At 54.1% G+C, this 23,488-nt stretch overlaps 3 protein-coding genes across 8 annotated transcripts in view; 2 read left to right on the top strand and 1 right to left on the bottom strand.

Moving 5' to 3' along the window:
* CARM1 (coactivator associated arginine methyltransferase 1) overlaps window positions 1–5,205 on the top strand; it is a 42,895-nt gene extending 37,690 nt beyond the window's left edge. Inside the window, exons 9-16 of one of the 2 annotated variants that reach the window (XM_082731489.1) lie at window positions 1,666–1,751; window positions 1,942–2,031; window positions 2,490–2,627; window positions 2,713–2,802; window positions 2,889–3,001; window positions 3,098–3,175; window positions 3,423–3,491; window positions 3,662–5,205. In XM_082731489.1, coding sequence (XP_082587615.1) covers window positions 1,666–1,751; window positions 1,942–2,031; window positions 2,490–2,627; window positions 2,713–2,802; window positions 2,889–3,001; window positions 3,098–3,175; window positions 3,423–3,491; window positions 3,662–3,804 — 807 coding nt within the window. In that variant the 3' untranslated portion in view covers window positions 3,805–5,205. The remainder of the gene's footprint in view (window positions 1–1,665; window positions 1,752–1,941; window positions 2,032–2,489; window positions 2,628–2,712; window positions 2,803–2,888; window positions 3,002–3,097; window positions 3,176–3,422; window positions 3,492–3,661) is intronic. The other variant, XM_082731490.1, reaches the window with a different exon arrangement.
* YIPF2 (Yip1 domain family member 2) lies at window positions 118–9,587 on the bottom strand. Of its 5 annotated transcripts, none has more exons than XM_082731604.1 (10): window positions 9,504–9,587; window positions 9,289–9,349; window positions 8,781–8,938; window positions 8,584–8,664; window positions 7,534–7,621; window positions 6,139–6,255; window positions 5,881–6,047; window positions 5,614–5,796; window positions 1,609–1,699; window positions 118–346 (listed from the first exon to the last, which is right to left on the bottom strand). In XM_082731604.1, exons 2-9 carry the CDS (start codon window positions 9,317–9,319, stop codon window positions 1,643–1,645), a joined length of 882 nt encoding a protein of 293 aa, XP_082587730.1. In that variant the 5' UTR covers window positions 9,320–9,349; window positions 9,504–9,587; the 3' UTR covers window positions 118–346; window positions 1,609–1,642. The 5 variants fall into 5 exon arrangements, with proteins under 5 accessions (XP_082587730.1, XP_082587731.1, XP_082587728.1 ...); XM_082731605.1 differs by having other exon boundaries at window positions 1,632–1,699; XM_082731602.1 differs by lacking the exons at window positions 118–346; window positions 1,609–1,699 and adding exons at window positions 4,291–5,299; window positions 5,395–5,523.
* A 140-nt stretch (window positions 9,588–9,727) lies between these two features.
* On the top strand, window positions 9,728–10,595 carry TIMM29 (translocase of inner mitochondrial membrane 29; the record flags this gene model as incomplete). The annotated part of the gene is made up of 2 exons (XM_082731711.1): window positions 9,728–9,832; window positions 9,907–10,595. Exons 1-2 carry the CDS (start codon window positions 9,739–9,741, stop codon window positions 10,593–10,595), a joined length of 783 nt encoding a protein of 260 aa, XP_082587837.1. The 5' UTR covers window positions 9,728–9,738.
* Between the last annotated feature and the right edge of the window lie 12,893 nt (window positions 10,596–23,488).

Below are 23,488 nucleotides of genomic sequence, written 5' to 3'. Positions count from 1 at the left end.
TCATGACCTGAGCCAAAGGCAGTCGCTTAACTGACTGAGCCACCTACGTGCCCAACATACATAGTAATCTTTAAGTAAAAAACGATTTTCCAAAACTTTTCAGTGAGAACAATTGGCTTTTTTTTAAAGATTTTTTAAAAAACATTTTATTTATTTATTTGACAGAGAGATTGAGAGAGATTACAAGTAGGCAGAACAGCAGGCAGAGGGAGACAGAGGAGCAGGCTCCCCAATGAGCAGAGAGACCGATGTGGGGCTCCATCCCAGGACGCTGGGATCATGACCTGAGCCAAAGGCAGCTGCTTAACCAACTGAGCCTCCCGGGTGTCCCTTTTAAGTATTTTATCTATTTGAGAGAGAGAGACAGAGATAGCAAGAGAGAGCATGAGCAGGGAGGGGAGGGAGAATTAGGACACCCACTGAGCAGGGAGCCCAATGTGGGGCTCGATCCAAGAACCGAAGGATCATGACCTGGGCCGAAGGCCGATGCTTAACCAGCTGAGCCACCCAGGCGCCCCACAGTTGGCATTTTTAATTTGCAAATCTCTTTAATGTTTGGCTTAATAGAAGACAGTTGGATTCTACTTCTGTGTTCAGTTGGTAAATGAACCAAAGAAAAAGGCAGAAAACATCTTAGTACTATCACGAAAATAGTTTTGACCTTGCGAGTGCTTTGGAAGGGACCACATTTGGGGAACTGCTGCTTTAGGGCCCGGCGGTCAGTGGTCTCAGTGCAAGCCTGGTGGCTGCTTCATGAGGGCTCCTCGTCCAGCACTCATGTGCGGCTGAACCTCCCCCTGGTCTATGAGCGTCTTCCGAGTGGCTCCTGCGTGAGTTCTCCGCCTCTCAGCCCCAGGCCTGTGCGGCTCAGGAACTGGCCCACACCACGGAGTGGGATCCCGTGCAGAATGCCCATGTCCTGTTTCTGCATTTCCCTTTTGTTCGTTTCTGGAGCCCTGGAATCCTAGCTGCCTTGGTGACCCTGAGTCCCCGTTTTGCTGTCCCCATCTCGGGAGGCCGCCAGAAGGTCCTGCCCCAAGGGGAAAGGCACAGGCGGAAAAGCGTGTCTCCAGGATCTTGGCTCCCAGAGTGGCGGCCGCCACTGTTGCTCTTCCTGACTCGCAAACTAGGCTCCCCCCAACTATCCCTCCCCCCCCCCCCGTATTTTATTCAGCTGCTGTAGTTGCTCACAGGAGCGCCCGTCTGCTCTAAAGCCTCCAGCTTGGCGGGAGTGGAGGGCAGCACAGTCCCCCCCGTTTGCTTATTAACTTAGTCTGTCTTGAGACCCTCCCCACCTGTTCACAAACAGCCTCCCCATCCTTGCTCAGTCTCTGACGGATGGGACATTGGTGGCGTCATTAGGCAGTTTCCAGAGCACGACTGGTTGTGTGTGTGCGAGCTTGGACACATCCACGCACACGTGTAGGTCAGACTCCCAGAAGGGGAGCTGCGAAGTCTCTAAAGCACATGATTGGTTGAGAGCTGTCGCCTCATTGTCCTCTGTGGTGGCGAGCCACCTCGTCCCCCACCCCGCCCAGCATGTCTGAGAATGGTTTTAGCCCAACGGCCTCAAAGCCGTGGCCAGACAGGGAGTGGGGCAGAGCTCACCCCTTCCCAGCTGGCCTTCGTGCCTGAAGCCAGGTCACACTGTGGTCTCTCTCCCAGGACACATTCGACATCCGGATCCTGATGGCCAAGTCTGTCAAGTACACAGTGAACTTCTTAGAAGCCAAAGAAGGAGATTTGCACAGGTACTGGCACCCATGCCCCGCTGCTAAGCCTGGCTCCTGCTAGGGTCCAGGACCAGCACACACTCCCTCAGGCCTTCTCTGCCCCAGGGCGGGCCGGCAGCGGCCCCGGGACACTGCACCCAGCCACCCCTCTTCTCTCCTGGCTGTCCCTGTTTGGCTTCCCCAGCAATCACTGCACTTTGCCTTCCAGGATAGAAATCCCATTCAAATTCCACATGCTGCATTCCGGGCTAGTTCACGGCCTGGCTTTCTGGTTTGATGTCGCCTTCATCGGCTCCATGTGAGTGCAAAGAGCGAGGGTGTGCTCCGTGCGCCGCCCCGGCCCAGTCCCAGCGACTTCCCTGCAGTTGTGATCCCCAGGGTGGGCTCGGGGCTAGGACAGGACAGGACAGGACTGCTCTAGGCTCCCTGTCCCTGCAAAAGCAATGAGAGCTTCCTCTGAACCAGAGACTGGTGGTGGTGGTGGTGGTGGGGCGTCTGTCTTGTTCTCAGTAACTGTCCTTCATGGAGCCCGGGTCTCCGTCTCTTGGCAGAGGTCAGGGTGAGTGGGCCCATCCTAGCTGTGGTGTGTGTGTGTACATGGACGTGTGTGCATGGGCGTGTGCCTGGGATGCCCGGCCAGCCAGCGTCTCAGCTCTAGGGCCCCAGGGGACCCAACAGAAACACCTGGGGAGAGCTCGAGGCGCACAGGGCGGAGGCTGCAGCCTGGTCCTGCGTGTGCCTGTCCTTGCTTGGCAGAATGACAGTATGGCTGTCCACGGCCCCGACGGAGCCCCTGACCCACTGGTACCAGGTCCGCTGCCTGTTCCAGTCACCACTGTTCGCCAAGGCCGGGGACACGCTCTCAGGGACATGTCTGCTTATTGCCAACAAAAGGTGGGAGCTGCCACCCGGGGCTGGGGGAGGCAGGGGTCTGTCTCCCCAGCCAGCTCATGGCCGTCCTGCCCTGTCCTCTCTGCAGACAGAGCTATGACATCAGTATTGTGGCCCAGGTAGACCAGACGGGCTCCAAATCCAGTAACCTCCTGGATCTGAAAAACCCCTTCTTCAGGTAGGATGGGCCCGTAGCCTCCACAGGGGGTGCCCGTCCTGCCCTGCGGCCTCTCAGCCCTGCGCGCTGGTCTGTCTGTGCTGCAGATACACAGGCACGACGCCCTCGCCCCCGCCCGGCTCCCACTACACGTCCCCCTCGGAGAACATGTGGAACACGGGCAGCACCTACAACCTCGGCAGCGGGATGGCCGTGGCTGGTGAGTGGCCGGTGGGGGCGGGGCGGGGTGCTCCTGCTGGGGGTGGGGGTGAGGACACGGCCTCCCCACCCCTGACCTCGCCGGCTCTGCACACAGGGATGCCGACCGCCTACGACCTGAGCAGTGTCATAGCCGGTGGCTCCAGCGTGGGCCACAACAACCTGATTCCTTTAGGTGAGTGTCCCCAGGGGCCTGGGGGCAGCGGGGTGGGCGGCCACAGTTCTCTAGGGCCTGGGCTCTCGGTGCCACGGTCGCCGTCACTCCCTTCTCTTGCTGGGGCTCCGGGCAGAGGCCCCGCGTTCCGTTCTTCTCCGCGCACTCTGCAGCCGCCGCGCCCACCCTCCCCACCCCCTAGCGCCAGTGGCCGGCCGGGGGCGGTGACGCCGTCTCCCTTCCTTCCTCCCTCCCTCTCGCTGCGCAGCCAACACGGGGATTGTCAATCACACCCACTCCCGGATGGGCTCCATAATGAGCACGGGGATTGTCCAAGGTAACGGCGGGCGGCGGGAGCGGGCCCCGTGGGTGTGAGTGTGTGGTCCCCCGGCCGCCCGCCTGCCCTCTCGCCTGCTGTCTGTCTCTGTCTGACTCTGCCGCGGGTCTGGGCGGGCGAGGGGGCAGGGCCGGCCCCTCAGCGCCCGTGCCACCCCCCTCACCCCACAGGGTCCTCCGGCGCCCAGGGCAGCAGCGGCGGCGGCTCCAGCGCCCACTACGCGGTCAACAGCCAGTTCACCATGGGCGGCCCCGCCATCTCCATGGCCTCCCCCATGTCCATCCCGACCAACACCATGCACTACGGGAGCTAGGCCCCTCCGGCGTGGAACAGACTGACAGCACCAGGAAACCAAATGAACACCCTGCCCACCCCCTCCCCGCCTGGGCGGCTCTCACCCCCGCACCGGGGAAGCCCCGGCTCCCGGCCCCAGCCCTCTGCTCTGGGAACTCGGACACTTTTCTACACGACGTCGCCGCCGCCGTCCCCTCTCCACCGCCCACCCACATCTTGGCCCTGAGCGTGTGTCGCTGCCATGTTTTACACGAGATCATGTTGTGGGAGCCCTGGCTCCCCCTCCTGCCCTCCACCCTGACCTGGGTTTGACATCTTCTGTAACAGGCGTGTCCGGGGCTAACAGCTGCAGGCCCGGTGTCGGAGGGGGGGGGGCACGCGGGGAGCAGCTGCCACCCCACCCGGTCCCCCGGCGCCTGCCCCCCCTTGCCTGTGTCCAGTGGGAAGGCGGTCCTGACTGGGCGGGGCCTCCCCTTCAACTACCAGGCCTTGGTCACAATGGGCGTGACATGCTGCTTTTTTTAATTTTATTTTTTTACGAGAAGAACCAGTGTCAATCCACAGACCCTCTGAGAAACCAGGCCGGCCGGGCCGAGCCAGCAGCCCCTCTCCCCCCACTCAGAGGCTCAGTGGTGAGGGGCAGCCCTGCCGAGTCTTCGGGACAGGGGTGGGGCCAGGCCTCTGGAGACCCGAGGCCCCCCTCCCACCAAAGGGTTCACCTCACACTTGAATGTACAACCCACCCCGGCTGTCGGGAAGGCCCTCCGTCCTCGGCCCCTGCCTCTTGCTGCTGTCCTGTCCCTGAGCCCCTGCAGGTCCCCTCCCCCACCCCTACCAAGAGTTAGAACAGGTGGCCCCATGGGCCCAGGGCCTGGAGGGAAGGGTCACTGTCAGCCACTTGGGGCCGACATGAGAAACCTCAAGAATCGATCGTGGAAGGCATCCTTTCCCCTCGTAGCTCACATTAGGCCTGTTTATTTCCCGTGATATTTGTAGACGCTCCAGTCCCTACTACTATGATGGCATTCTGGTCCCTCCCCAGCCTGGGAAGGGGCCTTGCAGGGACCTCTGCCCCCCCCAACAAAACAAATAAACAAGGAAATGTATGTTTCAGCACAGGCAGTTTTCTTCTACTTCTGCTCCCCCGTTGCTGAATCCCCCGAACACGGCCATGGTGGAGCTCAGGCTCGGCCCTGGGACCCACTCCCTGGGCACCCAGGAAGGGCAGGCACAGTCGAGGCCGGGGTGGCCCTGTCTGCTCTCCCACGCGTCCCATCAGGGAAAGCAGAAGACCTGGCGGGGAGCCCGGGGGCACCAGCCCCCCCGGAAGCTCTCTGCTTCGCTGCCCTTTTCCCACCTTTCTACAAATTCTCGGAATCACCTTTGCATAGAAAATAAAAGTGTTTGCTTTGTAAGAAAAGTCTGGAAAGCAGCAGAGTGATCTCGAGGTGTCAGGGGAGACTTCAGTCATCGTCTGAGGGGCGGGCGGGCAGCGGTTTCCCCTCATGCTGGGCCTGAAAGGGAGACGCCGGGGAGCAGAGCTGTGACTCCTGGCCTCGGGGAGCAAGGGCGGGAGAAGCCCCCAGGGGCCGCGGGAAACTGGCCTCACCTTCGGGCCGGGCATTCCCTAAGTGGTGTGGGCTCTAGAGGTGGGCGGCGGCGGGAGGTCTGGGGACAGAGATGCAGCCTGTGTTGGGGGGGCCGGGTGCACCAGAGGCAGCGGCTGGAAGAAGTAAAACTGTGCCGAAGCCCTTGGGGTCAGTGTTGGAGGACAGTCGGTGACACCCCATCTCCCCCAAGCCCGAGGCCCAGCCCTGATCGCCTGTACCTTACAGCCCACGGCCAGGAGGGCGTGGAGCAGCACGACAGTTGAGAGCAGCACCGCAGCCACCAACCTGGTGTCCTCTCGGACAACAGGCCAGAGAGTGAACACCAGGCTAGCGGCTGACAGGGCCAGGGCCAGCCCCCCGAAGAGCCACTGCAGCCATGGGACAGGGATGAGCCACAGGACCTGGGGGCGACACGGGCAGCTGGTTGCCAGGCCTTCCACTGGGCACCTGTCGCCCCCGCCTCCACAGCCTGGGGCCGCACTTACCACGGTGGGGATGAAGACAAAGAGGGAGTAGCCGTAGACGCACACGGTTTCCAGGAAGGTGTAAGGCCCCATGCGCTCGCGGACCCCCTTCCGCCACCGCAGGAAGGCCCACAGCGCCAGCGGCACCAGCCAAACGTAGCAGTAGATGGTGACGCCGGCCACGGTCACTGGGGGACAGGGGTAAGGCAGGCCATCACCCTCGGGGCTCCGCGGCACTCCCAGCTCGGGCAGGGCCGGGGCCTTGCCTACTTCACTTACCCTTGTGGAACTGGGGGCTGTAGTGGATAGAGGGGTCTCTCCTCTGGGCCAGCACCAGGGTCAGGTTGCCAGTGACGGCCAAGACGAAAGCCAGTGTGGCACAGATCCAGAAGGGGCCTGTGGGCCGGGGGTGGTGAGGAACCCGGGGCTCCCAGGACAGGTGACTTGTCCCATCTCAACTGTGCCGGGACCCAAGCCTCTTTCTAAGGTCCGAGCTACCTCCACCCTGACTTGACTCCCCCTGCAACATGACCAGTGATGACGATGTGGGGTGGCTGAAGCCCGTGCTGGCTCCCAGTCCCTCAGCTTTCCTGACCTTTCCATAGCTTTTGCTGTATGTAGCTGATCTCCCTCTTCTGGAAAACACTCTGCATGTGCTTTCTAGGACTTCGTGCTCCTGGCTTCTGCCACATCACTCCCCTGGCGATTCCTCAACATCTGTAAGTCCCTGACCCCTTTAACAACGGGGACCTTCAGGACACAGTCCTGACCCCTCCTCTCCCTCTGTGTTCACCCCCTGCACGATCCTGCCCAGCCTCCGGCCCTTATGTCACATCGAGCCTAATGTCTCCCAAACATCTCCAGTCCGGTCTGTGCCCTGAACCACAGGCTTATAGTCAACATTTCCATGGGCACGTCTAGGCCTCTCCAGTTCCAGCCTCCCACCCCTGTGCGCTCCCCTCCAACCTGCCCAGTCTTTCCAGTCTGTACATGACAGGCCCATTCCTCGGGTGGTCCCGATGAACACCCCAGAGCCATCCTGCCTCTCTCTCCTCTCAACCCCCTCGGGCATGTCAGGACATCCTGGCGACTCCCAACTCTGAGATCTAGTCCACAGTCCAACCACTGCTCTCCACCTGGGCTGGGTCCCACCATCCCACACGTGGAAAATGGCAGAGCACTGCTTCCGCCCCGCACCCCCTGCCCCCATGGCCAGAGGAAGCTTCAGAGCCCTTAACTGAGACTCCTTCTCACGGAGACCTGTACGGCAAGCGCAGTCTCCTCCTGTCACCTCTGTGACCTCATATAACTCACTACGCCAAGGACAATACTGCCCCATCACTGGACCCGTGTCCCCTTCTGGAATGTTCTTCCCCTGAATCTCCTCAGCACCATCCCTTAACACCAACAAGGCCTCATCCTTCTCTCATCCTTCTCATAAGGGTCTTCCCTGTCCAACCCATGCGAAACGGCAATTCACATGCTCTAAACTGTTTGCTCTTCTTCTGAGCCCTGCTGCCCTTGGCAGCCTTGTCTAGAACCGTCTCCCCAGACAGGATGTGCCCCTTGCTCTCTGGAGTGCTCCCTGCTTTCTTCTCAGCTGGAATCCATGGGCCAGCACCCGCTCCACGTGTGCTGAGGGAGTTCTCGAGCTGAATGCACACCACCACTCACCATACAGGTCTGGCCGATTCCGCAGATGGTGCCGCACAAAGTTGTGGCCAGGCCGAGGCAGCAGTGAGCCTCGGATTCGGTCCAGGACCTGGAGACAAGGTGGGGCTCAGAATGGAAGCCTTGCACGGGGCCCTTTAGCCCCGACAGGAGAGGGCCAAGCTCCTGCCCTGCCCTCAGAGGCTCCCTCCTTGCTGACCTCCCATCTACCCTGCCTGCAAGGCCTCAGATGTTCCCGCTGGATTCTCGAGGGGCTGGAGCCGTTCCCCCTGCCAGTCTCAATACCCCAGTGTGCTGCCAACTGAAGGAATCTTCTGGGCCAGTCATCTTTCCCTTTACTTCCCCTTCCCTTGGCGTGGCTGCCCTGAACAGCCTGTCCTGCTGTGACGTGTCTGGACTGTGAGGTAGGGGACAGTCAAGTCCTTGGTCTCCTTCCGCCTACATCTCTCTCCACTATGTCCCCTGTTCCGCGCCCCAAGTTTATGATTTCCCTTCCTGGCCTGGGCACTCTGACCCACCGTCCTTGCACCGTGTCTGCTAATTCCACTCATTCCTCTCCTGCTCTAAACCCGTTGATGGCTTCCCAGCACCCTCAGGATAAAACCCAAACTCCTTCACACAGAATACGAGGCCTCTGTGCTCTGGCTTCCGCCTACCTGTCCCCCACTTCACACTCTCCAACCAGACCAAGTGACCGCGGGCTCCTGTGACACTTCACGCCTTCTCTCCCCTCTGGTCCTCTGTATCTGCTGTTCCCTGTGCCTGTAACACGTGCTTCCCTTCAGTCTGCCCAGTTGAGGCTTCCTTCTCCTTCCGGTCTCAGCGCACTCCTCACCTCCTCCAGGAGGCCCTTCTCTAACCTGCCTGAGCACATGCATCTGTGTTCCCATGAGCCCCGGTCACACCACATGCAGTTAATCCAGCCAGCCTGGGCGGGAACTCGTTCTCCCACCTGGGCATCCCCAGCACTCCGGTGTCCAGGAAGGGCTCGGTGCTGGTGGCTCGAGCCCTGTGTGACTGCAAGCCCCATCCCACCCGCTTCCCGGGCCTGACCTGGGATGTGTCCACGTCAAAGAAACTCTGATAGTAGCCAAACGTCCAGAATCCGGGCTGCTGCTTCTCCTCCTGCAGGAGCTGAACGGCATGGGCTTTCAGTAGCTGCCCGTATGGCCTGGGCAGAGGCTGGGGGCAAGGCTGGGGGCAAGGCTGGGGGCAAGGCGGGAGGCAGGCAGGGCCCCGCCGGGACTCACCGCAGTCCTGTCACTCTCCTCCACTTCCTCCTCAGCTCCATAACTGCCACCCAAGTCCACCGCCACGGCCACGTGCCCCTGTGGGGTCAGCTGATTGCTTCCACTGGTGGTGGCCGCATCTGGGGTCTCGGCCAGCAGATCAGAAGCTTCCTCGAACTCTACCGAGAAGGAATATGGGACACAGGCGTGTTTTGGGAGTCAGGACAATTTGGTTTGGTCCATGGCTCATCTGGGGGCCAAGACTCCAACTGGGGCCACCGAAGGGCCCAGCTTCCTAAATTATGAGCATGTGGAAGGCGTGTTCCCCCACTCCTAGCCAGGGCCTGCGATTAAGGCTGGTTCTAGAATGGGGTCAGCTCTGGGACAGAGGCTCTGCCGGGAGTGGGGTTCGAGTCCCGGGTGGGCATCTTGCCTGGGTCGGGGTTAGGGCTCACAGCTGACGGGGATTCATGCTGGCGGTCAGCTGGAACCTGGGTGGGAGGTTCCGGCCGGTCGCCGCCGCACTCACCGTGGAAGGCCAGCTCGTCGGCCGCTGCCATGGTCGCTCAGGGGCGTCACCGCATCACGCTCTGAGGACAGAGGCCAATGACACCCGCCCCCAACCCTATTCGGTGCCCCCCGGGGCCTCTCTCTCAGCCCCGAGCCCAGCCTGGCCGTTAAGGCACGGAGCCGGGGGGTGAAACTCGCCGTCCCCGCCCCACAGGTGCACCCCGCCCTCCTCACCTGACGCTGCCTCAGTCGGCGTGGCCCAGGCTCTCTGCGCCTGCGCGGCCCGCCTCCACGCCACAGCCGACCCCGCTCAGCTCGGACAGCAACATCCGGTATCGGTCCCTTTTCTATTCTCTTCCGATGGGAAACCACTTCCGGCATTGCTCACGCTTGCGCAGGAAGCCCCCGGGCCTTTTTCTTCGCATACGCGGTGTTTCTCTTCGGAAACGGGACGCCAAGCCGGAAGAGAATGGCGACGGCCGCTCTGAAGAGATTTTGGTCCCGAAACCGAGAAGAGTCTGGTGGCCCAGCGGCCGCGAAGCCAGGCGTGTGGACGCGGTTGGGTGAGTAGCGGCGGGAGGCGGCGGTGGCCACAGCGGCCTGCTCTCACCTGTTTGTTCTGCTTCTCTCTCCTCAGGCTCCTGGGCCAGCGTGCTGCTCCGGGACTACGCCGAGGCCTGCCGGGACGCGGCGACGGCGGCGCGGGCTCGACCCTGGCGGGCGGCCGTGTATACGGGGCTGCTGGGCGGCGCGGCGGCCTGCTGTGCGCTGGCGCCGAGCGAGGCGGCCTTCGAGGAGGCGCTGCTGGATGCGTCGGGGACCCTTCTGCTGCTGGCCCCGGCCACGCGCAACCGCGCCTCCGAGGACTACGTGCAGCGGCTGCTGTGGCTGCGGGGTCGCGGCCGCCTCCGCCACGTGAACCTGGGCCTCTGCGCGCTGGTGTACGAGGCGCCCGTGGACGCCGACGCCAGCCTCTACCAGGCCCGCTGCCGCTACCTGCAGCCCCGCTGGACCGACTTCCCGGACCGAGTCCTGGACTTGGGCTTCGTGGGCCGCTGGTGGGTGCTGGCCGCCCGGATGCGCGACTGCGACATCAACGACGAGGAGTTCCGGCACCTGCCGGCTCATCTGCGCGTCGTCGGGCCGCATCAGCTGCATTCCGAGACCAACGAGCGGCTCTTTGACGAGAAGTACAAGCCTGTCGTGCTCACCGACGATCAGGTGGACCAGGCGCTGTGGGAGGAGCAGGTCTTGCAGAAGGAGAAGAAAGACAAACTCGCCCTGAGTCAGGCCGACTCCCTGGTGCGGTCGGAGATCCCCAGATGAGACCGAGACCTGGGTGCAGACCGGGCCCAAGCCCTGGCGCGGATGGTGCAGTGGGTGCGAGCGAGCCTCAGAATCTTTTTGCAAAAACCACCTTTTCCCTCACAACAGTGATGTTGAAGTGATTTGGGAGGAAAAAACAGATGCAGAGTGACTTAAATAAATTATGTGCAGAGTATTTCACAGCCTTTTTGGCTACTCTCCTCTCGTTCCTGTTAGCCAAGGCTAATTCAGAGTTAGCTTGGTTTTGGTCTCCGTCTCGGTTGGTTTAGGAGTTGGGGGAGAGCAAAGCGACAAGACCATGTGACGTTTATCATTGTCGAGTTAGCTGTGAGTCTACATGAGCCTTCCTCATTGAGCCTCACAGTTTCTCGACCAAGGCTAATCACATTTGTCAGGCGACTCCCAAGGAGTCCTAAGACCGTTCTGATTTTCATTTTATATTTGGAGTTGAAAAGTTTATCCTCGTTTTCATGAGTAGTAGTTTTAATCATTCTGAAATAAAGCTAAGAAACAGTTTCTGGGTGGCCAGTTCAGCGTCTGCCTTCCGCTCAAGTCATAATCTCAGGGTCTGGGGATCAAGCCCTGAGTGGAACTCTGCTTAACAGGGAGTCTGCTTCTCTCTCTCTCACTCCTTCTCTGCCCTCTGTCTCTCTCTCTCTGCTTTCCCTTTCTCTCTTAAAAAAAAACAGTTTCGGGGCGACTGGGTGGCTCAGTGGGTTAAGCCTCTGCCTTCGGCTCAGGTCATGATCCCAGGGTCCTGGGATCGAGCCCTGTGTCGGGCTCTCTGCTCGGCGGGGAGCCTGCTTCCTCCTCTTTCTCTGCCTGCCTCTCTGCCTGCTTGTGATTTCTGTCTGTCAAATTAAAAAAAAAACACAGTTTCAGAGGAAAGAGGAAAAATAGCACAAAGACGTTCTTTGTACCCTTCACCCAGCTTACCCCAAATGGTAACGTTTTACGATAAACCGTACCAAACCAGGGGACTGTCAGTGGTACAGATTTTACAGGGAATCTTTTTGCAAAAACCACCTTTTCCCTCACAACAGTGATGTTGAAGTGATTTGGGAGGAAAAACATTTTCTGATCTGAAATTATCTATAGAATCACAGATTCTGTTTATATTTCAATAACCTTGGAAACCCAGAATCCTGTGGATGGAATAGGCTAGTGTACAAAGCTGGTACTTAGGTTGTGATAACTCTACTTTAAAAACAGATAGAGGAATGAGGGTATCTCTGTTTCCTAGGTGGCCTTGTGGCTAGTTAATAAAGCTGGGACATGAAAGGTTGCCTGGCTGGCTCAATTGGAAGAGCACGTGACTCTTGATCTTGGGGTCATGAGTTAAAGCCCCATGTTCGGCATAGAGCTTACAAAAAACAAAACAAAACCCCCAAACACCGAAAAATAAAAAAAAAAACCATGAAACAATAATCTTTGTTGTGGTGTTTGAGTTCATGTGTTTTGCTGTTCAGTTTTGGTATTTAGACCTTCCATTCATTTTTTTTTTTTTTAAGATTTTATTTATTTATTTTGACAGAGAGATCACAGTAGTCAGAGAGGCAGGCAGAGAGAGAGAGAGGGAAGCAGGCTCCCTGCTGAGCAGAGAGCCTGATGCAGGACTCGATCCCAGGACCCTGAGATCATGACCTGAGCCGAAGGCAGCGGCTTAACCCACTGAGCCACCCAGGCGCCCCGACCTTCTGTTCATTTTATGGGTATGCTGGACATGGTGGTTTTTGTTTCTTTTTTTAAATTTATTTACTCTTAGATTTTTATTTATTTGACAGAGATCACTAGTAGGCAGAGAGGCAGGCGGGGTTGGGGGGAGGGATGCAGGGTCCCTGCCGAGCAGAGAGCCTGACTCAGGGATCCCAGGACCCTGGGATCATGACCTAAGCAGAAGGCAGAGGCTTTAACCCACTGAGCCATCTAGGCGCCCCCAGTGGTTTTTATACGCATATTTTTGGGACAGGAGCGTCTTGCAAGTCAAACTTTTCATTGTACAGTGGAAAAAGTGATGTTCAAAAAGTTGATTTTTCGGGGCGCCTGGGTGGCTCAGTGGGTTAAAGCCTCTGCCTTTGGCTCAGGTCATGATCTCAGGGTCCTGGGATTGAGCCCTCCATCGGGCTCTCTGCTTGGTGGGGAGCCTGCTTCCTCCTTCTCTCTCTGCCTGCCTCTCTGCCTACTTGTGATTTCTGCCTATCAAATAAATAAATAAATCTAATTTTTTAAAAAAAGTTGATTTTTCCAAAGCTGTGGCGAAACCATGATTCAAGCTCTAACTCCCAACCCTGTGGCCTTACTCCTCAAACTCAGGGTCCTATATTAGATCTTTTTTTTTTTTTTCCCTATATTAGATCTTAACAGCATCCTGCCAGAATTACTAAATGCTGCTATCATTAGCCGTAAGTAAACCTTGAATACAGTGAGTTAGTAAATATGAAAAAGAAATTAATGAGAACAAATATGGCAGATACTAAATTATAATCTTACAGTGTTACCTACCAAAGGCCTAAATCCTGATGTCTCTGTTCAAGAGAGATACTAACCAACCTCAGGAAAGGTTTAAGACACACTGGCATCGAGTGAGACCTGTTCCTCGCTGTGATCAGAAGTACTGAAAGAGCGGCATGGCCTCACCCCTTGAGCTGGTTATCAAATGCCACTTCTGACATTCAGCCAGGGTGGGTCCCATGCAGACCCCCTGTAGGTGTGAAGCTGAAAGGAGCAGTTGACAACCAAGTAGATAACTCAGTGTTCCAGGAATTTAGGGGCTTAGTGTAGGCCTAAAGTCTGTGTGTCTTTGTCTTTGGTTGGAAGGTCAGCCTTTTCCAGAGGAGTCCTCCATATTTTTGCTCCCTCTCTCCAGTACCTTTTTGCCTCCTGAGTTGTAAAGCCTGTGGACTGGAATTGTTAGATCAGACAAGGAGACTGGGTGTTGGGGTATACACAGGCGCCCAAAGGGTGGTTCCAGGGGTCTGTTCATTGCTGAGCTCCCAACACCCTATAGTGCTTAGTCCAGTGTGGGCCTCAGCAAATGCTGAAAGAGTTAAAGGAGATGACCATATGCCCACTGTGGGTAGGAGCTTGTGTGATCCTGCTGGGGAGAGGGAAGCATTGCAGGACTGGCTCTCAGCCCAGAAGAGATCCCACCCCGCCCCAAATCTACCAGTATCAGAAACAGCAAAGCGGATGAACTGTCTCTTTCCATAAGGAGTGTAGGGTCTGGGGAAGAAGTGGGACTTAAAAGTACAGTTTGAATCCCAGCTTTCACACGAGTGTTGTGATTGACTTGGACCAGAATAATTAAATAAGGAAAAAGAAAGTCAGGCGCCTGGGTGGCTTAGTTGGTTAAGCAACTGCCTTTGGCTCAGGTCATGATCCTGGAGTCCCGGGATCGAGTGCCGCATCAGGCCCTCCCACCTCTCATGTTCTCTCTCTCATTCTCAATCTCTCAAATAAACAAATAAAATCTTAAAAAAAAAAAAAAGTCAAACAAATTGGAAAGGAGGATTAGTAAAATTGAAAGATACAAAATACACAAAAATTTGCATTACACAAACTAATAAATTGAGAAAGCAATCTCATTGACAACTGCATCAAAAAAACCACTTAGGAATAATTTTAACCAAGGAGCTGAAAGACCTGTATGCTGAAAACTACAAGACATTGATGAAAAAAAAATTGAAGAAACATAAATGCAGATATTTAGTGCTCATGGATGGGAAGAATATTGTTAAAATGCCCATATTACCCCCAAACAATCTACAACTCTACCAAAATTCCAATGGCACTTCACAGAATTTTTTTTTAAAGTCTTAAAATTTGTAGGAAACCACAGAAACCCTTATATAGTCAAGGCAATCTCAAGAAAGAACAAAGCTGAGGCGTCACGCTTCCTGAGAAAGTATATTACAAGGTGCATTATTCAAGATGGTATGATATCAGCACCTAACAGACACACAGATCAATGAAACAGAATAGAGAGCCCAGGAATAAACCCATGCACAAATGGTTAATTAATTTACAACAAAGGAGCCAAGAACATACAGTAGGTAGAGGACAGTCTCTTCAATAAATGGTGTTGGGGGCGTCTGGTGGCTCAATTGGTTAAGCAAATTCTATGGGCTCAGGTCATGATCCTGAAGTCCCAGGATCGAGTCCTGCGTTGGGCTCCCAGCAACAGGGGGAGCCTGCTTCTCCCTCTGACCTTCTCCCCTCTCATGCTCTCTCTCACTGTCTCTCTCTCTCAAATAAATAAATACATCACTGTAAATAATATAAATAAAGAGTGTTGGGAAAACTGGACAGCCACATTCGAAAGAATGCAATAGGGAAAAATGCAACTGGGCCACTATCCTACACCATACACAAGAAATAGCTCAAAATGGGTTAAAGAATGTAAGACCTGAAACCATAAAACTCCTAGAGGAAAACAAGCAGTAAGCTCCTTCACATCGGTCTTGGTGATGAGTTTTTGGATTTGGCACCAAGGACCACAGGCAACAAAAGCAAAAATAAATAAGTAGAACGACAGCAAACTAAAAAGCTTCTTCACAGCAAAGGAAACCATCAACAAAATGAAAAGGCAACCTGCCAAATGGGAGAAAATACTTCTAAATCAAAAATCTGATAAGCAGGGGCGCCTGGGTGGCTCAGTGGGTTAAGCCGCTGCCTTCGGCTCAGGTCATGATCTCAGGGTCCCGGGATCGAGCCCCACATCGAGCTCTCTGCTCAGCGGGGAGCCTGCTTCCTCCCTCTCTCTCTGCCTGCCTCTCTGCCTACTTGTGATCTCTGTCTGTCAAATAAATAAATAAAATCTTAAAAAAAATCTGATAAGCAGGTAATATCCAAATTACATGAAGAACTCATACAATTCAATTGCAAAACTCAAGCTGATTTAACAAAGGGGCGGAGGACCTGAATATACATTTTTTCCAAATAGACATACAGATGGCCAACAGGTCCATGAAAAAAATACTCAAATCACTAACCATTAGGGAAACGCAAATAAAACCACATGAGGTATCACCTCATGCTGTGAGAATGGCTAGTATCAAAAAGACCAGAAACAAGAAGTGTTGGCCAAGACATAGAGAATAGGGAACTCTCATGCACTGTTGGGATTGAAAATTAGTGCAGCCTCTGTGGAAAAAAAGTATGGAGGGTCCTCAAAAAATTAAAAATAGAACTAAGATATGATCCAGGAACGCCTGGGTAGTCTAGTCGGTTAAGCCTCTGACTCTTGATTTTGGCTTAGATCATGATCTCAGGGTCCTGGTCTGGGAGCCCTGTGATCCTGGCGCCCTGCTCAGCAGCAATTCTGCTTGTCTCCTGCTCCCTCTGTGGCCCCTGCTCAAGCTCTCTTTCTTTCTCTCTGAAATAAATAAATCTTTAAAAAAAAAAATGGCACCTGGGTGGCTCAGTTGGTTGGGCGACGGCCTTTGGCTCAGGTCATGGTCCCGGAGTCAAGGGATCAAGTCCCGCATTGGGCTCCCAGCTCCACAGGGAGCCTGCTTCTCCCTCTAACCTTCTCCCCTCTCATGCTCTCTCTCACTCTCTCAAATAAATACATAAAATCTTTAAAAAAAAAAACAAAACTGTATGATCTAGCAATGCTGCTCCTGGATATTTATCTGAACAAAAACACTAACTCAAAAAGATATGTGCACTCCCATGGCACTCCCATGTTCACTGCAGCATCAATTACGAGAGCCAAATGCGGAAACATCAGTGGATGAATGGATAAAGAAAATGTAGTATATATATATACACGACAAACTTTATTACTGAGCCGTAAAAAAGAAGGAAACCTTGCCGTTTGTGACAACGTGGATGGTCCTTGAGGGCCTTTTGCTCGGTGAAGTAAGTGAAACAAAGACAAATGCTAAATGATCTCATTTATATGAGGAATCTAAAAAAAGCCAGAACAACAAAGTAAAAACAAAACAGGATCTCACAGATACAGAGAAGAGATTGTTGATTGTCAGAGGATGGGGACGGGGCGGGCAAAATGGGCGAAGAGTCAAAGGTACGAACATCGAGTCATAAAATGAGTACGTCACAGGGACGTCATAATTAGCATGGTGACCACAGTTAATAATATTGTGTATTTTTTTTTAAAAAGTAGGGCTTGGGGGCACCTGGATGGCTCAGTAGGTTGAGCGTCTGCTTTTGGCTCAGGTTATGATCTCAGGGTCCTGGGATGAGCCCCGTGTTGGACTCCCTGCCAAGTGGGGAAGCTGCTTCTGCTTCCCCTTCTCCCTCTGTGATCACTCTTGCTCTGTCTCAAATAAATAAATAAAATCTTAAAGATAAAGTAGGGTTTGAATTTCACCTTTCACACTTGTGACCAACCAAGGACAGGTGGAGTGACTTCAGACCTCAAGTTCCTTATCTATAAATGGGAACGATTCTCCCCAGGGTTGTTAGAGAAATCAAAAACCACGAGGAAGCACTTGGTACCGAGCACGCACGTGCATTCCACGGCGTGTCGCACGGGTAAGAGCCTGGATCTGAAGCCATGCCCCAGCCTTCCGAGTTAGCCCCGGGGCTGTGGCTCCCCAGCCTTGCCCGGAGCCCAGCCCGCAGGGATAGAGCTGGTCCGGGGCCGCCCATGGAGAATGCTCAGTAAACGGAGGACCGACAGTGCCTGGAACTTGTCTCTCAGAGCCCGAAGACGCTTGAATACAATACGAACATTTTCCAGCTCTCCCTTTTTCTTAAAATTTACTCTTAATGAGTTTTAATTATTCCAGCTTTCCCTGCTGACCTCGGAAAAGGCTGTTGTAATCAGAGCGACCAGCAGAGGGCACCAGAGATTTGGCTCCGAGGCGGGCTCCCCGGCGGTACCCCGGTGGGAATGGCTGGGCACCGCTTGCTTTTGTTCTGAGAAGCAGTGGGCGAGGTAGTGCGGTCCCCACACATCCCTTCTTAGAACACACACTGCTCTTTAGAGATGGTGGGTAGATCGTGGCCAAAGTCGGGGCTGCAGGGAGGGACCACATCCATCCCTTGCACCTGCACCTACCTGGTTAGCAGGAAGCCTGGTCCTCTCCCCTGAGACTTCACAAAGCGTGACGGATGGGCAGGGCCCCCTGGATTGCCTTGGGAGCCTGCCCAGTTCCCTAGTTTTCTGGGAATTGTACTGAGGCCTCCAACGCCATAGGACCTGGTACGGCACGCGGCAATCGAGGTGCCTATGCCTGGCCTAGGCTTTAAGGAGGAACTCTGTGTCCAGGTCCAGCAAGCGCGGGGTCTGCCCCGGAGAGGGAGGTGCCTCCTTAAATCCTGTGCTCCAGGGGCCACCCCACTTCAGTGCAGGCCCCTGCAGCAAGCATGGCTGCAATCACCTGAGTGTGACTGGCTTTTCCAGACGCGCCCCACCCAGCAGGGTCTTAGAGCGATGCTCAGGGCCGGGCAGGTGGCTCAGGGCCGGGCAGGTGGCCGGGCGAGAACAAGCACCTGACTTCTGAAAAACTCTCGGCCAGTCACCCTCCTTCCAAATTTGGTCACGTGAGAGGTACCTGTTTGGGAGACAGCTGAGAGGAGAGGCAGCACCGAAAGGACATTAAGGTTTGGGAACAGCTAATAAAGCCGTAAAACTCTTTTGCCTGAAAAATTCCAAACACGGAAGTATGTTTGAACTTCCATACATACGCATGGCCCAACTCAACAGTTAAGATTTTGTCACTTCTTTTTTAAGATTTTATTTATTTATTTTATTATTAATTTATTTATTTATTTTTAAAAGATTTTATTTTATTCATTTGACAGAGAGAGATCACAAGTAGGCAGAGAGGCAGAGAGAGAGAGGAGGAAGCTGGCTCCCCGCTGAGCAGAAAGCCCGATGCGGGACTCGATCCCAAGACCCTGAGATCATGACCCGAGCCGAAGGCAGCGGCTTAACCCACTGAGCCACCCAGGCACCCCAATTTATTTATTTTTTAAAAAAGATTTTATTTATTTAACAGACAGAGATTACAAAGTAGGCAGAGAGAGAGGGGGAAGCAGGCTCCCCGCTGAGCAGGGAGCCCCATGTGGGGCTCGATCCCAGGACCCTGGGATCACAACCTGAGCCAGAGCAAGATGCTTAAGTGACTGAGCCACCCAGGCAGCCCAAGGTTTTGCCACATTTGTGTTAGGTGTTCCCTCTTCACTTTTTCTTGGCTGGAGTATTTTTTAAAAATTTATTTTAATTAAAAAAAATATTTTATTTATTTATTTGACAGAGAGATCACAAGTAGGCAGAGAGGCAGGCAGAGAGAAAAGAGGAAGCAGGCTCCCCGCCGAGCAGAGAACCTGATGCTGGGCTCGATCCCAGGACCCTGGGATCATGACCTGAGCCAGAGGCAGATGCTTAAGCGACTGAGCCACCCAGGCAGCCCAAGGTTTTGCCACATTTGTGTTAGCTGTTCATTCTTCATTTTTTCTTGGCTGGAATATATTAAAGCGAATCCCAGACATCACATAACTCACCCCTGTTCTCACATATGCATTTTTCACAGTGGCAACGTGACTGTCACGCCGAACAAAATCCATAGTAATTCTCTGGAATCATCTGAAGCCAGTCTGCGATCACATTTCTTGGAGAGTCTCAACAGGTCTCCTTAAATTTGGATCTGCTTCAATCTAGAACCGAACTCAGTCTGCACATTGTATGTGGTTGTTTTAACGTCCTTTTCATCTAGAGAGGTCTCCCGGCCCCTGAACCTTGGACCTGTTGCAGGAATGGGGTTAGCCGTCTTGGCCTGGAGCCCACATGGGATCTGTCAGCTGGTTGTGCCCTTCAACCGTTCCTTTGCCCCCATGGTTCTCACAAATCAGCTCTCAACTCAGGGTGCATGTTGGGTCCACCTGGGGGACCCATCTAGGCCAGGGAAGTCACTGTCCTGGGCTGGGTCCCAGGCAACCACAGTTTGTAAATCTCCCCAGGTGATGCCAAGTGCCCCCCTTCTAAGGATTTTTGATCCAGGTCGGAATCAATGACGTCACTAGGGGCCTCCAAATGCAGCCCGATGCTTTTGTCTGTCCACCTTATTCGGAGCTCAGGAGACACCGGCATCCCACGTAAGCGGACACTTAACCCTCTGAGCCACCCAGGGGCCCCTCTGGATATGCCATATACACAGACTCGTACACGCTATGACTTTTTGGTGTCCAACCTCTTTTATTAGCCTAGTGTTTTTGGGTTCATCCATGTTGTAGCAAGGGTCAGGATTTCCTTCCTTTTTACGGATGAATAATATTCCATTGTATGGATCTACCATGTTTGATTTCCTCGCTCATCCCAAAACCACATATCTCGGTTGTTTCCACCGCTGGGCTCTTAGGAACATGGCTGCTCTGAACATTTTCGTAAGAGAATTTCTTTGCTATCCTCTCTCCCAAACGTTGTTTGAACTCTCCTCTTCCCCCAAGGCAATATGCCCGCTGTATTAAATTAACAAATACAGAAATTAGTAGAAGAAGGGGCGCCTGGGTGGCTCAGTGGGTTAAAGCCTCTGCCTTCAGCTCGGGTCATGATCCCAGGGTCCTGGGATCGAGCCCCACATCGGGCTCTCTGCTTAGCGGGGAGCCTGCTTCCTCCTCTCTCTCTCTCTGCCTGCCTCTCTGCCTACTTGTGATCTCTGTCTGTCAAATAAATAAATAAAATCTTTAAAAAACAAAAAAAGAAATTAGTAGAAGAAATTAGGTCCCATTCTGCCAGGCCCCTGAGTCTATGTATTCTCCTCAACTTTTACCAGAGGCCCCTTGGGTGGGTGCCTGAGTGGCTCCGTGGGCTAAGCCTCTGCCTTCAGCTCTGGTCATGGTCTCAGGGTCCTGGGATAGAGACCCGCATGGGGCTCTCTGCTCAGCGGGGAGTCCGCTCCCCCCCATCCCTCTGCCTGCTTCTCTGCCTACTTGTGATCTCTCTCTCTGTGTCAAATAAATAAATAAATAAATAATCTTAAAAAAATGTATTCTCGGTTTTTAACAACATCAAAGGCAGGAAGTTAAAGTTCAATGGAACAAGAAAAGTCTAGTCAAGGAAACTGTTTGGTGGAAACCCCAATGGTGGGACATCACTGGCTAGGATACAGTAAGAAACGTTAATTCCTTAATCAGACTTCTTTCAAAAGGCTGGTTCAGTGATTGATCTTAAGCATTTGAGCGGCTGCTGACGGAAGAAAGGCCCTTGAGAGCCCGAGTTCCCAGCCTCTGGGGAGGGCCCCGATGACACAGCGGAGACCGGAAGCTGTGGTCTCAGCCGAGTACCCACGCTGACCCGAGACTGCTGGGAACAGCAGGAAGGGGATCCCAACAGAAATGCCATGTCACCGTCATCAGACTGGCTGAGGTTAGTGTGACAACAGTGGCCATCACGGAGACACAACCGCGAGCTGTCCTTGACCACTGAGTGGGAAGGTGGCCCCAGGGACCCGGGCGTCCTCACCGCAGCTGCCACAAGCGCACGGGCAGCTCTCCCAGAGAAGCTGTGTACCCCAGGGGGACACCCAGACCGTCCGAGGCAAATGATTAAAAGTCCAACAGTCAGATATAGGTCAAGTGTGGACTGTCCTGTGCTGCTGGGGTTCGGTCTCTGCTTGGTCCAGCGGCCCCGACAAAACACCACGGACCGGGTAGTTGATCAAACAAACATTTGTTTCTCACGGTTCTGGAAGCCGAGGTCTGGGATCTGAGCGCTGGCTCGGCTGGCTGAACTGTAGCCTTCTTGCTGGGCCCTGTCTGCGGAGCTGTCTGGGGTCTCTTATAAGAGCGCTCAGCCCGTTCATGAGGGCTTCAGGCTGGGGACAGAAGTGTCCTGCAAAAGGTCCCACCTCCTGATCGGTCACCTCGGGGGTGAGGTCGCACGTATGGATTCGGGCTGCGGGCACACAGCGGGGACTCCATGGAAGAGAGGGTGAATGACCCAGATTCATGCGCCTCTCTTCGTCCCCCTGAACAGCACAGGGACACCAGCAAGGCAAGGTGGGGGTTTGGCTCCTTCTGGCCTAATACCTTCTCTCAAAAGAAAACGATGTGCAGACAGCATCAAGAAAACAAAAATTCAAAGGGAAAAACACCCAAACACGCAGACAACAGTGATTTAGCTGGTTATCAACAGCCGAGAGAGGAGGTAACAGCCCGAGAGTCAGGAACTCTGCACAGGGTTCCCGCCTTGTGGGGGCTGCACGTGAGCACTTGGAGAATATTTGTAAAGAACCAGCTCTTTTATTTTCTTTTTTAAGAAGATCTGTTGATTTATCTGTTTGAGAGAGTGAGCGAGCACGCAAGCAGGGAGCCTGACTCCGGGCTCGATCCTACGACCCATGAGATCAGGACCTGAGCCCAAGCCCTTAGCTGGACTCGTAACCGAATGAGCCACTCAGGTGCCCCTGTTTTGTGTCTCTGAAATTCTGCGTAGCAAGAGAGAGAGCATCAAACCAAACGGAGAGAGGGTCAGAGGGCAAGTAGCTGGGTGGCCTTACATTTTTCAGGTGACGAGGTCAGCCACTGCCTGCTCAGCACTGCCCAAGTTCAGGGGTGCTGGGGAGTCAGTTTGGAGCTCAAGACAAGTGTGAAACTACCTTTACCCCTGTTAACTAGCAAAAATTCAAACGAATAAATGTTAAAGGTCTAATTGGCTTTATTAATTGATTCATGCAGTGGGCAGCTTCCCATCTAGCAAGTGGGGGAGAGCTGCCAAGGGCTTACAGAGAAGGAACGGGTTTTAAAGGGGGAGAAAGCAGTCATTTGGGTGGTTCAGTTAGTGAAGTGTCTGACTCTGGGTTTTGGGTCAGGTCACGATCTCAGGTTCCTGGGATTGAGCCCTGGGCTGGGCTCCCTGCTCAGCGGGGTGTCTGCTACAACAGTCTCCCCCTGCACCCCTCCCCCACTTGCACACACACTCTCTGGATGTGTGCTCTCTCTCTCTCTCAAATAAATAAATCAATCTTTAAAAAAGTTATTAAAAAAAAAACAGAGGGAATGGGGAAAAAAACGTAAAATATCAACGAATGCATTGTTTTAGGCAAGGTCACCCCCCCTTTTTTTAAAAAGATTTTATTTATTTATTTGACAGACAAAGATCACAAGTAGGCAGAGAGGCAGGCAGTGTGGGGGGGCAGGCTCCCCACTGAGCAGAGAGCCCAATGCGGGGCTCAATCCCAGCACCCTGGGATCATGACCTGAACCGAAGGCAGAGGCTTAACCCACTGAGCCACTCAGGTGCCCTGGAAAGGTCACCCTTTTAAGGGGGATGGAAGGAGTCTCTCAGTACATTTCCTAGTGTGACCAGGAAATGGCTGAGGCGACATTTCTGCTGAACAGCAGTTAGGGTTAGATCTTAACTCTTAGTTTACTGACTCAGTTTACTGACTTAACCTAAGTGACACCATTTTGGGCCCGAGGCGGTCTTTTTAACATCCCCTTGGCAGACATGTTACGTGGGAATTTGGGTCCAGGCACCAAAAGCTCTATTATTTGGAAGAGACTTTCCAGAGTCCAAATGATCATGCAAGAGCTCTCCCGGACCCACGATGTACGAGCGAACAGCCCACAAACTCCCCATCTTTTAGTGGGGCTTACCGAGCCCAACAGCAAAGGCTGGATTTTTGCAAGTGGGTTTTGGGGCTGTATTTGCTGGAGGACCTCCATCAAGGGAATATTTGCTGCAGGGTGCCAGTGTGTAAACACTGAAGCCAGTAGCTGTGTCCGTGAGGCAACAATGGTGGCCGGAATATCCAGAAAACACTAAGTGTTAGCGCAGGGACGGAGAAATGTGGGAGCCCTGTGCACGGCCGGGAGGAATGGCACATGGCCGGGCTGCTGTGCAAACATTTGGGTGGGTTCCCGAGAAGGTGAAGTGTGGGACGACCACAGGGCCCGGAAATCCCACTCGGCATTGAAAGCAG

This window comes from Mustela nivalis, assembly GCF_964662115.1.
Source record: "Mustela nivalis genome assembly, chromosome: 1".
Taxonomy (NCBI): domain Eukaryota; kingdom Metazoa; phylum Chordata; class Mammalia; order Carnivora; family Mustelidae; genus Mustela; species Mustela nivalis.
Note: the sequence above shows the minus strand (reverse complement) of the source record. Positions and strands in the feature narration are given on the sequence as shown.